We start from the raw sequence: 17,500 nt of genomic DNA, 5'->3' as shown, positions 1-17,500 counted from the left end.
GTGGAGCAGATGGATAGTTAAGACTGCAGGATCAGAAATATGTGGGTCCAGAAATGTTATTTATGGTCAGTTAGTCTGAATATGATAAGAAACAATCCTGATCAAATCCAGATCCTGCCACAAAACCATCCTGACATATTTTCTCCATATTGCCCCCTGATGGAGAACATGTTCCTGGGTCAGAAGCAGAGTTTGCTGATGTTTATGCAGCACGTAACACACTGCAGAAAACTGACCACTGATCATCTGGAATCAGAGACACCTGAGGGACAGGTGGGTGTTGATTTCACCCTGTAGAGAGGAGCTACCTGCCCCCTGAGCCTGTGTAATATTGAACATGTCTGTGCAGGTTTGGCATGTGTCACTACAATAAATATCCACACAAATAAGTGAACATCATTTAAGTTAGTGGATGGTATACAATATTTAACATCTACAGGTTCTCAGAATTTAGGATTATAGATTGGCCTACATTCAGAGCTATGTATATGTTGCATAAATGTCCCTTTTGTTATTATTATTATTATTATTATTATTATTATTATTATTATTATTATTATTATTATTATATTTATATTTATTAGTATTAATATTATTATATTTATTTATTTATTTATCTAAATTAGGACAATGAATATTAATCAACATATCAGCAAAAGCTTCAATGTAAATATGCCGGAGTTAGCACAATAGCTAATTTACATCCGCAGTCCTAAGGCAGGTAAGGACAGTTAACATTGACACACACAAGAGAAACAGAACATACACACAGACATTACACCAACAACATGTAGTTACAATAACACATTAAATCATTCTCACAAAGTTTGAGAGTCCCCAAAATATTTTTAAAAAACTGAATGAGGATGATTTAGTGTGAGCATTTTTGGTTGGTTTTTAACCAATATGTCAGAGCTGTTTTAAAGGCTGAGTAGGTGCCACAGTTCCTGACATAGGCTGGCAGTGTGTTCCAAGTTTGTGAGCCTCTGATTGAACCCACCAATTGGCCAAATTTAGTCCTACGCCGTTGTATGTTACAGTCTTCTCTGGTCAATGTTCTGGTATTTACTCCATCACTAGTTTTTTTACCTATAAAATCCCTGAAGGGAGGAGGAGCAAGTCCATTTAAAACTCAAAAAATTATTCTTTGTTAATTCTTCAATTGAGCAAATGAAAAATGTATTAAACAGATGAACAATTTTGCCTAAATCATCTGTCAGCTTACCATTTACTTGAAGCTGCAGATCCCTCATAGGCCCATCCGTGTTACGCCTTAAGAGTTTATTTAGATTTTGCCATATTATTTTTCCGTTTCCATTAGCACCTTTTATAATATCAATATAAAAATTAGCTTTAGTTTTACGTAAATGTTTTATCACTTTATTGCGGAGTGATGTGAAAATCTGGCGATCACATGTAAGTCCTGTTTTCAAGAATTTCTTTAGTGCTCTGTCCCTTTCCTTCATCAGTTTTTCCCCATCACTAGTAATCCAAGGAAGATTATCCCTAGGTTTTTTAATTTCGGCCTCTATTGTAAACTGTGATAAAATTTCATTGACACTTTTGATAAAGTTGTTAGAGTTAATCTCGGTGTCCATATTTTCCATTACATTGGACCAATTGAATTATTATTATCGTTGTTGCTGTTCACCCTGCCCTGCAGTGGTGTGGGCCTCAGACCTGTGCTCTGTGTACTATTAAATATCACCACACAATAATGTAAGCATGTATTTGAAGATATATAAGATATAAATTATTTATAAATCATTACTAGAGAAGTGCTTCATTATCACTCTGACACCACAGTAACATGCCTTTTTGTTCTTTTTCAACATAACCACATTCAAAAACTGAAAAATTGACTTTGATAAAATGTATTATTTCAACTGGTTTAATTGTATGACGTTACTTAAAAACAATAATTCTGGGTTCGTCTGAGTTGAAATAGAAATAATTCCTTTCAACCAACCTAATACATTAACATAGAACCAGTTAACATCATTTATTTCATTAACATCATTTTTTAATTGTTTGAGTGCATGATATGAAAAATATTATTGAAACCTTATTATAAAAAAAAATAAAATTTGAAAATTGAAAACTGAAATTTTCTAAATTTAACAACATCATGATGATTATTTTAGATAAAATGAATAAAAAAATATTATGTTATTATGACAGTTTTAAAGCTGTTGACTACTTTGACTCTCTTTAAAGCATTTTAGTTTGTGTTATTAATCTGCTTCATCTCTAATGTATTATTCAATAAATGATCCAGCATTTTGACATTAAATTCTCTTGTTAAATAAATGCATGATTGACATTTTGAAAGCAAAAAAAAAATCAGTCATAGTGAATGAATTATGATGGGTATGAGGCTTGACTTGACCTCCTGCTGTCATTAACTTACCTTCATTAAGACACATGGCTCCCCCCTCTCAATTTGGCAGCCGTGTTGATAAAGCTAATTGCCCATAAAAGCAGCCGCCAAGTCAGCAGCTGCTTTTTGTTTCTTTGAGTCATTGAGGTTTCAAAATATGTTTAAAAACAGGATCCAGATTTTAAAAAGAAAAATAAGAGACTTCTCTTTAAACATGTCAGATTTAGTACATTCATGTTTTGGATGGAAGTTTTTATTACTAAAAGGTTAAAAGAGGTTGTATTGTTTCCAAAAATTGAAGACTAAATCTGAAATCAATAAATAAAATAAAATAAATACTTGTGAATAAATAAATAATGCATCAAACCTTGTGTTTTTTCCCAATTCTTCATTTATATGTACCTTTTCCTTTTTTGGCCTAATACTAAGTTTCTAAGAATTTTCAGACCATGAATGGGTCTCTAGCATGAAAAAATAACTAAATTTATTCCATCCATAACCATTTGGAGCATTGTAATTTGTGTTCGACATAACTCTGTTTTGGTGCTTTGTTTGTTTTAATTTTAGGACATATTTGATTAAAGGTGTTAGGAGTTTAAAAAAATATATTGATTGTTAAACATCGCCAAATCAATGTAGGATGAAGTCTTAAGTAAGCCATTAGATAAGATATGACTTTATTGTGTGATGAATAGTTAAAGAGGAATGTCATGTCAAGAAAAGAGTTTGTAAAATACAGGAAATGTTCAGTGTAAATGCTGCAGCACAGGGAACATCCATTGTTCTCCAGCTCCAATTAACACAACGTCAATATTTGAGCAAAAAAAAAAAAAAAAAAAAATCATAATTACTCCGTCATCTTATCGCCTTCGTTTTCATGCTGGCCTAATTGAAGCTCATTTAAAATTAATATAACTTTTAATTGAACGGCAGCTCTGGTTATCTCTTGTTGTGCCATTAATTACCGAAAGCTTTTATAATTTCCTTTTTCACTGGCTCATTGAAGACGATGAGGCTCACTCTGAGATTTTACCGATAGTCTCTTTGTCTTCTTTGATTTGAATTCAGAGAATTATCACAGGTGTCATTTCATTCTGATTTCAGCCTGATGTGAAAGAGTTCCTCCTGATAAATTTAATGAGAAATGATTTTGTATAAAAAAAAACTGGCCAGCCAGCGTTGGCTGTTGGGTTTGGATCCCAGAATAAAACAGAAATGAAGACGGCTGGTGGTGATCTAGGGAAAATCTTAAGAGCAGATTTTTGTTTGAGGCTATTCTGGTCCAGATTTGTTGCTTTCAGCTAAAAACGTCCAAAATCATTTAGGATCGCTCCTTTCACCTGCTGACCCTCCATGATTATTCATGTTCGGGGTTTTATTTATTTTTGCACCAGTTTATTTTTGAGCTTTCAGGCCTTTATTCAGAGAGGCTGGGGCCGTGGGCAGAGCAGGAAACAGAGACAGAGCAGGAACGTCGTGTCTCTGTTAACACCGCCTGCTCTGACGACAAGTCTTTGTACGCAGGACGCATGACTTTAACCATTCAGACAAACTGACTCCCAGTACTTTATTTCCCATTGGTTTCAGTCAGAGCTCCATACACCCACTCCCGCACATGCTGCTGCTCACATTAAATAAACCCTGATTACAAAACAAAGAACAGTCCTCCATGAGATGTGTGCACAAAAAGGCAGACAGGATCTACTACAGGATTTGAAATGATCAAAGAAAACGTAGGAAGTATTTATGATCTAACATTTTTTGTGTGGTTTACGACACTGTTCTCCAATCATCTTTGTTACCAGTGAACTTTGAGGAGAAAAGCTGGTTTGAAAATTCCTGCTGGTTTCTGTAACATGATGGGGATGTAACGATACACACAACTCACCATTCAATACTGTTTCCAATACTGGGTTAACGGTTGGATTTTCTTCCCATTTTTTGAACAGAATGAGCTCGCAAATAAAAATATGTCTGAAAAAGATTATTTTGATTATTTCTACAACTGCAAAAAAACATAAATCATGCAGTACAAGCAAAACTTAAAACACTCACAGAAACACACACACACACGCACACACACACACACGCACACGCACACAAACACACACACACACACACACACACACACACACACACACACACACACACACGTTTAAAAGTGTAAAAGCTGAAAAATACATTTTCTCTCTTTTTTTAAACATATTAAAGATAATTCCCTTTTTAGCTCTCTGAGTAGGGTGAATTGTGCGAAACAAAGTATGTCCTTTTCTTAAAAGTGCTAGTAAAAGTATAACAGTGACATTTCTGTTGCCTATTTCGTAGAGCCATTAAGAGGCTTTACATTTTATATTCAAGAACCATCAATCTACATGTAACCAGTGGTGTTTTTTTGTTTCTTTTTTTTTTCTGTTGGAATTTAACCAATGTGTCAGGCTTTGTCTTGGTCTCTCATTTGCTTCAGATGAACCCCAAATGAGCTTATTGCCAGCTCTAGTACAGCTGAATGTCTGTCCACTGCCTCCGTCAAAATAAGCAAACACATTTAAAAATAAAAACAAAATAAAGTAAAAGTCTATCACATGGATTTGTAAATATGAGTACCACTGTAGAAATTATTAAAAAGGTGAAACGTTGTTTTTAAAGTCTGATTCTTGTTCAGTAAAATTGTGTTTTAATCAGATTTGTGAAAAGAATATGAAACATGAAAGCAATCTGCTGCCCAGATGGCAGCACACAGACACACACACACACAGACACACACACTGCATACTGAATATGGTGTTCCTGTTGTTCAGTTTTTCTGACAGAACCATTGAGTTCCCATGTTTGTCTTCAGGTCAGCACTTCAGTCTCCGTCAGCTGGGGATCTGTGAGCCGCCGCCCCGCCGCGGTCTGGCCTTCTGCACTGAAATGGGACTTCCACACCGCGGCTTCTCGGTCGGAACGACCCAGGACATCGACGCCGACAGCCAGGCTGTGATGTCACCGGAGCGCGCCATGAGGCTGTGGGGCCGCGGGGGTCTGGGTAAATCCTCTGGGAGAAGTTCCTGCCTGTCGAGCCGCTCCAACTCAGTGCTGACCCTGACCGACACCGAGCACGAGAACAAGTCGGACAGCGACAATGGTAGGACACCAAACTAAACCTGGCATTTCTTTTCAGGACAGAACGTGGTCCAGGATCACTACAGTCCCCAGTCCTCAGTCCAGGGGAGTGCTCCTCTGTTTTCAGCTGACTGAACTTCTCAGTCACACACATTTATCAGGATTTTGCTTCGTCTACATTCAGCAAAGACTTAGTATGTTTCACTCAGTCAGACCTGACACATTCAGATGTCCGAACACATATTCATCACCAAGCTTCTTAGAACCTGCCATTTCCAGCCAAATAAATTCTAAGCAACAAAGGGAAAATCAGTCGTAAGAAGAAACACTGTTATGATTATACTGGTTCGTTTAAGAAGATGAGTGTCTGCATGGTCGCTTTCTGTTTGGCCCTGGCTGAAAATAGTTTTCTGCTGAAAGACACGGGTAGTGGCTGAAATTAAATTTCATGGTGCAATTCATAGAAAAGCTTTTCTGCCTACTGAGCTGAAAAGATTAATACAAAATAAAAACAGGAACTAAAGCAAAAAACAACAGTTTTTTTTCCGTGTTGTCTTACTACTAATACTGGGTCTGGTAACACTCAATGTCAGAATGTCCATTCTTTACACACAGTATGTGTCTATGATCACATTATGCAGAAAAAGCCTGCAACTATCAGATATGTGATTAAAGAAAAACCTCAGTCTCATTTTCTACTTTTTAAAATAAATGTACTTTGATGCATATTTCTCTTACAATAACACATCAAAAAAATTTAGACTAATTGTCAGCAGTATTGAGAGAACATGTGGTGAACATACGGCTCTGTCTGTAGAAGGTAGGACTTCTACAGATCTGTATCTTTGTGTCTGGCTCAGTTAGTAATCCGTTTGTGTTCAGGTAAAATAAACATTTCAGTTTTATTTTTTAACAATCAATTAAATTTCTAAATCAAATTATATATTTGAAAAGGTTTTAATATTTTGCAAGCATTTTTTAGTTTTTAATTTTATTTTGCCTTTTATTTTGAATTATAGTTTAGTTGGAATTTAGAGCAGGTGTTCAAGTTTAAAGTATTTTCTTTTTTTTTTTTTTTTTTTTTTTAAGAATGCTAAGTTTTACTTCATTTTTATTTTTACAAATTCTAATTTCAAGTTTATTTTTGATTATTTAGAAATTCTCAGTTTTACTTTATTTTTTGGAAATTCTTATTTCCAGTTTAGTTCTTATTTTGAAAAATGCTAGGTTTTACTTTATTTTTTGTGCTAATGCTTATTTTAAGTTTAGTTTTTATTTCAAGATATCTAAGTTTTATTTTACTTTTAGAAAATTCTTATTCTTAGTTTATTTTTTTTTTATTTTGTAAATTTAGTTTTACTCTATTTTTGAGCAAATTCTCATTTTAAGTTTATTTTAATTTTTGTTTTTACAAATGCAAAATTCTATGTTATTTTTAATTTTTAAAAAATACTCGTTACTAGTTTAGTTTCATTAGTTTGGGTATTAGTTTTAGGGGTAGCTGTTAGGGCTTGGACTGAAACACCATGGCAACTGGGCAAATTAATATAAACAATCTCACAATTTCTTGGTTGTAATTAATGGAAAAAAAAAAAAATATGTATATATATATATATATATATATATATATATATATATATATATAAATTACGAATTATCCCTTCATGTTGTGGTGTAAGAAGAATATGGAAAGAAATGTTTGGTGGGAGTAAATCTGGTTTGAAGCTTCAAGTGTTGTGGCATACTCTCCATCAGCTTTCAGCTTGCTGTTGGTTGATGCTTGGCTACTTTGAGGTGAATTTTTTCTACATAAGGAGACGGTGATTTAAAGACATGTTTTGATTGGTCTATCTTTTCCACCCGCAGCTGTGTATCACCCTGGCTTTGGGGGAACCTCTTGCTGCTTTATTCACAGATACCTAAACAGATACACATAAAGCCTCTCACATAGACTCCTCTCTGTGAGTGATGAAAAAACAAAATTCTGTGGCAGTGAATCATAAAAACTTGGAGATATCTTCATGAAATCATGCTTCTTTTTGAACATGGATAATAGAAAAAATAAGGTGTGTTCTTTTAGTGGTGTAAACATGGTGATGGTTTTGTTGTTTGCTCTCGACAGTTTAAGTTGTGTTTGTAAGTAGTTTTTGTGCCTGTGTTTGCACTTTTTCCTCTGCGTTCATTTGTGAAGACTATTCATTATCCTCCAGGTAGTTCTCCCAAACAGGTGTGTCTTTAGTCTCAATGAAGGACTTGTTCTTTTTTATTTCCCACACACACAGACGCTCACAGTGTTTCCATCAATTTCAATGTAGACTCTCACACACACACACACACACACACACACACACACACACACACACACACACACACACACACACACACACACACACACACATAGAGGCTTTTCATTAAGAGATGTGATGTTGTAATTAACATTGAGGTGAAGTGCTGACTCCTTGTATTTGCTATATTAAGTTTGATAATGTTTTTATTAAATGGCATTATGCTGTGGATGTCAGAGCTCTGGAGGAAACACTCCACGCCTCTAAAAGTGAGTAGTCGTCAAGTTTTCAAAGGCTAATTGACTCCTTAAAATGCAGCTGTGTGTGTGAGTCTATCTGTGTGTGTGTGTGTGTGTGTGTGTGTGTGTGTGTGTGTGTGTGTGTGTGTGTGTGTGTGTGTGTGTGTGTGTGTGTGTGTGTGTGTGTGTGTGTGTGTGTGTTTGTGGTTTTATCAGAGGTAATAGACTCTGTGTGTCCCGTGATAGTAGTGGCCGGATCATTACGGGGATGATGATTAATCCAGATGAAGGACAGTTTGCTGTCACGACGTGTGAAATCATGAATGTCAGGGCAGGTAATACGACCACGCAGCACCTTGTGAAAGCACTTTAGAGCAGGGGGTGTCCTGTTGAATCCGAAAACTTCACATCATTATATCTTTCTGCAAAACTTTTACAGAAGCCCTGAAAGGATGAGGCAAGACCTCGATCTAAAGTTTAGATTCTGGGCTGTTTCTTCCCATCAGATACTTTCTGTTCTTAAGGTCATGCTCTCTTTTGTCCCAGGAAGGAGGAGTTTAGTTGAGCTGAATGTCTGTTTGAAGGTTGACGAAGACCAAAGCTGAACTCTACACAGCTTTTTTGGAGTTGGAAAAGTTGTCGCTATTCAACATATTCAACCTGGTTGGACAGCCAGGTAAATAGCTGTGACCTTCTGGATTTTTCTTTATGTCTCAGCCAACCAGAAGTAAGCTCAAAGAGAAGAGTAACAATGGTTCCTTGAAGTTTATAGCCCTTTTAGATGAATGCTGCAGCCTTAAACTCCACTGCCCCTATTCATGCCATAGTGCACCAGTCTCTCAGGACTCAAAATGGTTTATGCCGTAATGGGCCACCTCATTTAGCAATATAAATAAATAAGTGAATAAATAAATAAATAAATAAATAAATAAACAAATATTTAGGTTTTAGTTAAATATTTTTTATTTCTTTATTAGTGAACTCCAGCTCAGGTTCAGCTGCTGATCCACATAACTGAGAAAAACAGGCTTTATCAATGAAAAACAAACAAACAAAACTAATAATAATAATAATAATAATAATAATAATAATAATAATAAAACATTATATTAATTTAACTGTACGTGTGTGTGTGTGTGTGTGTGTGTGTGTGTGTGTGTGTGTGTGTGTGTGTGTGTGTGTGTGTGTGTAGCTGTATGGATTCATAGCTGTTTTATAAATGTTATTTATAATTTAATAAATGTTTCTATTTGTTCAACTTAATCAGAGAAAATATGTGGCAATGTATGTTAAGCAGGACCCATGAGCAGGCAGAGGCAGAGGCACAGAGGAAGCAGTTGAAGTGATTTGTTAGACAAGTGAGGTGATGGGGAAGAAGTCCAGCATCTCTAGGGTAGGGGATCCAGAAGTAAGGCACATGGATACAGGTGAGAGTCCAGAGAAAGAGTGCAGTCATGTGGCAGAGTTTGGGCAGGAGGCTTGATGAGACCATTGTGGAACTAAGAGAATACAGCAGCAGTCAGATCAAAGATTTATCTGGACTACAAACCATTCATTCATTTATTTTCTTAACTGCTTATCCTGTTCAGGGTCGTAGGTGGCTGGGGCCTATACCAGGTGTCATTGGCCGGGGTACACCCTGGACTGGTCGCCAGTGAATTGCAGGGCTGACAGAGACAGACAGACAACCATTCACACACACGTTCACACCTGTGGGCAATTTAGAGTGCGCAATTAACCTGGTGAGCATGTTTTTAGACTGTAGGAGGAAGCCAGAGTACCCGGAGAGAACCCATGAATGTACAGGGAGAACATGTAAACTCCACACAGGAAGGCCCTCCTGCAAAACTGGGAATCCACCGATGACCTTCTTGCTGTTAGGCTGCAGCACTAACCATTGCGCCACCATGCAGCCTGGACTCGAAACCAGACACTTAAAAATACTTACTCTACAGGTGGGCCAGCCAATGGACCACTTTTAAAGGCTGGAATACTCTGGCACTGGTCTCCTCTCTCCTCTGAGCTTCAGGCTTCTTGATGAGCATGATGTGAAACAGGTGTGCAGGTGCAAAGAAGGAATCACCCAAGACTCCACACGAGAAAAACAAGAATCACCACCATTAAACAGTAGATAGAGCAGGAATCAGGGCTGGAGAAGGGAGTGATAGTTGCCACAGGCTGGACTTGAATGCAGGCTGCCTCATGAGGCACACAACCTAGACCACTATCCTTAAAGACAGGCAGGACTGTGTAATATTACAATTCTATTCAGCTTTGGTTTCACTTGCCCCCCAGGCTCAGACTGAATCCTGTACATGTCCGGTGCTGCTCCCACATTCAATCTGTATCATTAAAATCCCCGTTGTAGGCTCACATTAGCCCTTGTGCGTTGCGGGAGCCGTACGGCACAACAGAAACAATCCGGAAGAAGTCTAATTTCCCAGACACTGAAGAGGGTCTACATCAAGCTGAATGAAATATGACAAGCTATACAGGAAGTAAAATGCCGGGTAGCATGAAGATCCATTGTTTTTCAAAACAAAATCAGTGTACAAATAATTATTTGACTCTTCTTTGACCGCACACTTGCATTAGTAGGAAATGTGAACAGTACGTCATACCCGGTGAAACAAAAGTGAGCAGCACAGCACCTCTTCACACATTTAGACGACAGCAATGGCAAATATTATAATAATTATTGTTTACGTGTCCTTCCTATATATGGGGCTTGTTCACTCGCAGTCTGATAGGAGGACAGACCTGAGCCCTCACGGTCTGAGCGAGAGTGCGAGTGGACATTGAGATTGGACCTCTCTCCACAGATTCTGGTTTGAGCACTTCCAATTTGGCTTCCTGTGGCCATAGGGTTCAGAACTCTGCATGAGAAACAGATGGGTGACATCACAGAGAACATGTCCTTAAAGTCTGTTAGTGTCACACATTCAAGCTGTGAATTGTTGTTGCAGTGATAGCAAAACGGTGAAATCATAGTTTGATCAGATATCATGTTTCATTATGATTAAATGTCGGCAACACAAACTCTAAGCAGAATCACACATCCACTGCGCATGTAGCGTTCCAGCTCATCTTTACCCAGCTAGAGAGGGGGATGCTGGGTTATCTCTGAGCTTCAAGGTCCCTTACCCTGAAGTGACTCTCCTCACTTTACCGAGTCGCTGATGTTTGTATGAAGAATCTAGAGTCTGGTTTTCTGTTGCTGTTGTGGCTCTGAAACACACATCAAATGTTAATACGTCACACAAATCACATCGCCTGTTCTTAACACAGCTGCAGTATGTGGAGACAGCATTCAGCCGCCACTTAACCCTCACCTCATGTGTTCTGCTGCCCCTCACGCTGTATGACGAGGGACATATTGTTCTGTAAACAGCGGGGGATACATCTCCGCTGAGAACGCCTCTTGTCTCCCGTCCCTTGATACTGACCCTAGTTCAAGGCAGAAAGTGAGTGTGCCCTGGTATTTGTGTGTGTACAGTAACTAAAACTGACTCCTGTGATTGTATCGGGGGCTTTGTTGCAGGAGGAAGCTGGAGAAAGAAAAGAAAACCTGATGGGAAGGTAGAATGGGAGAAGAGCGGAAAACATCAGAGAAAAGGAGAAGAAAACGCCGAGCGCTTGAATGGGCGGAGAGACTCAAAGAGAAGCAGCAGAGAATAAAGCAGAGAGTTCGAACAGGGAAAGGGAGAAGCCTCTCTGCACTATTTGTTCTCCTGAGAGGAAATATTAGACCAGAGACGTCTGGCTGGCTCCCCAGTGGACACACATACAAACAAGCACACACACACACTGGCAGACGTAAACACTTTTGTGGTGTCTGGACCCCTGGGTGCCCAGCTGCTGCGTGCCCAGTTACCTGATAGTGGTGACCCGGACTACGGGGACAGAAAGAGAAGATTAATTACCACAGTCTGTCCCAGGCACTCAGATACAGGTGTGTCTTACTCTGAGGTAGTAAAAAAAAAAAAAAAAACTGTTTGGATTACAGTGAGGGGGGTCTGAATTTTAAAGATACCTTCAACGTTCTGATGTCTGACTCCCTGACCACCTCTGATTTCAGCCTCTTAATTATAGCAACCCTCAAACAATCAGCCTAATTGTGCGTCACATTTAGCATGAAGTTGGCCGTACATAGGTGTGTTCTGGATCGGTAAATTGTAGATACAGATTCTCAAACTTCATGATAAACAGGTGGTGGAAGTCATATATTTTATATTTAAGCTAATAAATTGACACAACTATGTTCCTGGAACTCGTGTCTATGGGTCTATGGTCTACACGTGACCCGACCACAATGCTTTGCCCAGAGTCAAAGGTTTATAACAACAACAAACTCAAGAACAAACATGGCCACAGTGGAGGAGGTGTTGATGATGTACCTCTTGCATAAAAGACAAAAACAAAGGCACAAGTTCCTCACCAACTTTTTTTGTTTTCTTTAAAAAAGTTCTACCATTATTTCTTCTTTGTGTCTTACTAAAGCTACATATCATGTTGTAATAGCATCATTGCCCCCACAGTTTCCAGTGGCACTGCTGTGTTTACCTGTGCCTGTATCCGTGAGCTTGACAGTTGAAACACACCAGATGTGTCTCCAGTTCATCTCCGATTTGTCACTGCAAGGGGTCAGATAGGTTTCCATTCAAGTCGATGTGTCAACTCACACTGGATCCATTCTGCTGCGGCCTTCTGCGAGGCTGGTCTGTCATGTTGCATATCGTACGCAGCCGTCCTATTTTTGCCAGATGTGGAAATTTAGCGTAGGAGAGATCGAGCGGGACAGGAAGTTGTGACCAGAAACAACCTAAAACACACGGTGCCTTTTAAAATAAAACAAACTGTCAAAATCAGTTTGTATGAAGCTTGACTTCAATGATAAATGTACATAAGGAGTGGAGGCAGACCAGGAGTCAACAGGTTTGAGGTTTTACAGCCCAACATGAATGAAGAGAGACTTATCAATGGAGTGGGAAGAGCAGGAACTCCTCGGTCTGTGACTCCAATTGTCTTTCAGTTACGCAGCTTGTTGGACTGAACACGCAGCTGGTGTGAGTTGACAAACGCAGTCAACATGCAACGGAAAGGAGTCGGACTGCAGACGTGTCTGGTGTATTCAAGGCAGAAATGCAACAGAATGAATGTGGAGTATGGACAGATGGCTCGGTGTCTATGTTGTTCTGTATTTAACATTGAGCATGAATGGGCTTTTACACATTGCCTACCAAGAAGGGCACAGTTGGCTGTGGAAATGCAAACAGGGTAAGGTTTCACAGATCCAACCTGTACCAAATTTTACTGATCCTTACTGGAGCATTGTGTTGGAAACCGGTCTTGACAATTTTAAAGTTGGACCTTTGGCATGGGAGTCTGAGGATTGCTTGACTTTAAAAGACAGCTTGAGAAGCTGTTTTTTTGACTCCTTTGTGTCATTTTCAAGGTTTCTTCTGGGGTCAAACATGTCACACTGTTTTCACCAGAGTGTTAAGGAGCTGGAATATTTATTGGGGGATTCCTTCTCACATTTCTTATCCAAGAACAGCGATCGATACAGGCATGTTACAGAGAAAAACACTGGTCCAGTCTTTTGGAATCATGCAAACTCAAACTCTGACACAGCTTAAGGATGTGAGAACTAAACAAGAGCAGAATTTAACAACAGATTATTCATGTGTTCATGGAAGAAACAACAGACAGATGTCTGCTTCTGTGCTTCAGTAAGAAGCTTAAAAAATATTAGCTGACCTTCGCTGTCCAAGCTATGCTGGTGTGTGCTCTGCACATGTGTGTGTGCCATGGTGTGTGAAATGACAAAGACAGGATAAATATGGGAGTAAAATGGATAAAATATAAAGAAAAAGAACCAAAAACAGAAAGAGTGAGATGTTAGAGCCAGAGACAGCAGGCAGATGGAGAGAGGGAGGGTGTATCTCATCTTTTCTAACCAGATTACTTTACTATGTGTCAACAAAACACTTAATCCAGTTGGCATCTCTAAGCAGCTTAACACTATAACCTTAGCTGTTATACAGACTTACACACACACACGCACATGCTCACACACTCACAGGGTGTTTCAGGACTTTCAGTGAGCTCTGTGTTTGCAGGCAGCTGAGGCACTGTATGAATTTCAAACGAGAAAGACCAAAAACTCAAAGGGTTGTCGGTTCAACTGCTCAATACATTCTGCAAAGACCAACCAACATTGTTTCAAAGCTGCTGATTTAAAGTTTGGCTGATTTGAAGCTGACTTTCTCCTCCCCCTCTCACTTTGTGCTCTTCCCTTCAATCCCACCTTTACTGTTTTCCAAACACCTGAGCCCTGTTCCTCGCTAACCTGGTTAGCTGGATAATTTAAAGACTAACTTGACATCAGTCAGGCTCAATCCATTCCTCGAAGCAGATAAAGCTTAATCACTACAGCAACAGATCACAAACTGAAACCTGCTCTAGGGCAGGTTTACCTCAGTAAGTTAGATCTTAAGACACACCCAAGTAATGCATAACTGTATTCCTCACTGAAGCATTTAACTTCCATTAACAAGCTACTTTTCTTATCATCGCTGTAGCTGAGTCGTTGAATTTCACAGTTCAGATGTTTCTGTAGTTTTCAAACTCCTCCAACATTGTTTGCTGCTCTGTTTTGTGAAAAATGTCACTCTTTCCATACTATTTGTGGTGAATTGTGACCATGATTATGCAAAACGATCATGATTTCTGTGATCCACACTGCTCGCTTTTCAGGTAGAACGGCATGCCCATCACTCAGGTCTGGATCCAAATAAGGAGACTGATTCAGGGCGACAGAGCCAGCCTTCAATCATCCTGTCAATTGAATCAGGCTTAAAAGATATTAACCGGGATTATTTGAACCACGTACGAGGAACAGGGCTCTTGATTAAGATAAAGAAGCTGCACACTCCAATCAAAAAATATACACTTTTAGAAATGTTCTTCTCCTCTTGAAGATGTTCTGTACCATGATGTTTTTATGCCAGCAAACTAAACAGAAATTAGTTTATTTTTCATTTTAATACCACAGTAGTAAGGAAGAATGAAGCGTCTGTGAAGCTTACTGTTTACTGTGAAACTGAGACTTCACCAGAAACAGATGAACGGACCTGAAAGTAGCTTTGGCTTGAAGCTAAAGTTGTTTTACTAACTAATGGCAGCACTGTAGTCACATATCACTGTCAAACAATAGCTAGAGGGATCCAAGACTGTCAAAGAGAAAAGAAAATTGGTTTCTCTTTGAATGATGTTCACGAGTAGAGCATCATTGTGGGTAATGCCATGTTAATGCTGTTGTTGATCTGAAGCAGCCGGCATTGACTGTATTTACTCTAAGTCAGGGGTCTGCAACCTTTACTCTCAAAACAGCTTTTTTGCCTTAGCTCACTTGTATCAAAGTCATTCAAGAGCCACAAAATGCATTTTCCCTTCACGATAAAGAGAAAAAAGTGTATAAAATGCTAAAGATAATATAAAATCTTATTCAAAATTATCGAAACAAGGAGTTTTTTTATGTAAATAAAATTGTACGTGATGTCTTCTTTTTTATTTTAATATATATTTGCTTTCTTATAAAAATAAAAATAATAATTTCATAAAACTTGCATGATGTAAGTTTGAAAAAACAATCAAATTTCAATTAATTGAATTTTTGGGAGGTAAAATTTGAATTTTCATTTTTTTTTTTTTTCCAAAATAATGACAAATAAATAAATAAGCAAATAAATAAATATAATGATGAATAAAAAAATAAAAACTTGCAGAAAATGTGAAGTTTCTGAAATTTGCCCAATATCAAATATTTGCAAAAAATAGAAATAAAACATGTGAGAACTTCAAAAATTTGCAAATTATTTTCCCAAAAAATAGAACTAAGATCATTTGGAAAATTTACAGAAATTCCACAATTTTTTAAACTTGCAAAAAACTTTTTTTTAATTGCAACATGTGATGCCTATTAAGTTTAACAAAATATTATTGTTTGATAATATTTGGTGTCAATGAATGTAATTATTAATACTCTGTAAGAAAAATAACAGTTCTTTGTCCCACTGTTGTTGGTTTTTTAAAGAAACAATCTTCTTGGCCTCAGGTTTTTTTGACCCATCCCTCAAATCCAACAGTGGCAGTCGTCAGCTGTCGCTTGGTGTTTGTCACCTGTAAGATGTCCATGGACAGAGAAATAGAACAGGCAGTCAGACATATGGAGACAGACACACAGTGATGGAGGGATCAGTTTAAACCCTGTTTGCTGTCACTCTTCATGCTGGCCTCACAGCAGCTGGGTCGGAGAGGTATGAGAAGAGATTCATCGGAAAGTGAAAACCATTAGCAGAAGCAGCAGACTTCCTGTTTTCCTCGTGAGTCCACCAGCACTGTTGGTCCTGTCTTTAAATTCAGTCACTGAACGGTTTATTGTCCACTTAAAGAGCTTTGTTAGAGCTTAACAAATATTCTTGGTACTTGCGACGTATGTCCACTCTTCAGAGCCTCATTTCCCCTCCCTCTGTCTCCATCCCTAACTCCAACTTTTCAGTCTTCCTTTTTATGTCCCTTTTTTTCCTCTAAGTGAAAGAAAGAGTGCCCTCTGAACCTGGAGGGTGAAGAAATTAAAGCACTTTTACAATGAAGTCTTCACTTGACACATGTATGAAGGATCTTTAGAAATCCTCACATCCATTAAAGTGATGACTAATGGCCACAGATGACAGGTTTAACTGCTGGCTGGTAAAAATGTTCAAGTTTCTGTGCTCGCTTTTCTTCAGGCTGCAGTTTGGTCGTCTGAAGTGAAATTATTCTTTTTAAAGGTCCATTAACAGCAGATGTTGGTGGCAGTAACAAATATTCAAATGGAAAATCTGAAAGAGCATCATCTTAATGGTTATGGTGCTTATATTTGGACATTTGAAGACCTAGTGAGTGTGGCATTGGAAAAGAGAAAGCAAAAGCTATGTAACGAATCAATGAAATGAGGGCAAAAACCTCAGGTTTGGTTTGTTTGCAAATGCTAACAAGTGGAACAGTATTTTTATTTATAACTTGTGTCAAACAATGCAAAAAAATAAATGACACTGAAATGAATGATAATTGTGACTTGTTCAAGCCTGAGTGTTAACACAGTCGGTGGTGGTCAGGGAAGCTGTTGGCTGAAAAGATGCATCTCTAACTAAACTGTATCTGCCACACCAAAGGTGTCTTTAACCAGAGGGTCCAGGAACATTCAGTACCTGGTAGAACAGTCTCAGGAACTTTACACGGTTCCTGTGGTACTTTGTTTGTCTACCACGGGCTGAAGACTTAGGTAGATTATCTAGATCAGGCCATGGAGAACAAAACAAAGATATTTGCAACACACTTCCAGACCAGTAGAGGGCAGTAAGTCAGCAAGGAAGGCCTTCAGCAAAAGTGACACCATAGAATGAGACAGGCAAGCTGACATCGTTATGGCACCACTGCTAGCATGT

General features: G+C 38.3%; 1 protein-coding gene across 8 annotated transcripts in view; it reads left to right on the top strand.

The window, feature by feature from the left end:
• Positions 1-17,500, top strand: part of tenm3 (teneurin transmembrane protein 3) — a 498,200-nt gene that overhangs the window by 135,518 nt on the left and 345,182 nt on the right. For all 8 annotated transcript variants that reach the window (XM_074697994.1, XM_074698004.1, XM_074697986.1 and 5 more), the window contains exon 7: positions 5,220-5,507. In XM_074697994.1, coding sequence (XP_074554095.1) covers positions 5,220-5,507 — 288 coding nt within the window. The remainder of the gene's footprint in view (positions 1-5,219; positions 5,508-17,500) is intronic.

The sequence above is a fragment of the Halichoeres trimaculatus genome, unplaced genomic scaffold (genome assembly GCF_033239565.1).
Source record: "Halichoeres trimaculatus isolate MK-OKI-2021-1 unplaced genomic scaffold, fHalTri1.1 fHalTri1_scaffold_2, whole genome shotgun sequence".
Classification (NCBI taxonomy): domain Eukaryota; kingdom Metazoa; phylum Chordata; class Actinopteri; order Labriformes; family Labridae; genus Halichoeres; species Halichoeres trimaculatus.
Note: the sequence above shows the minus strand (reverse complement) of the source record. Positions and strands in the feature narration are given on the sequence as shown.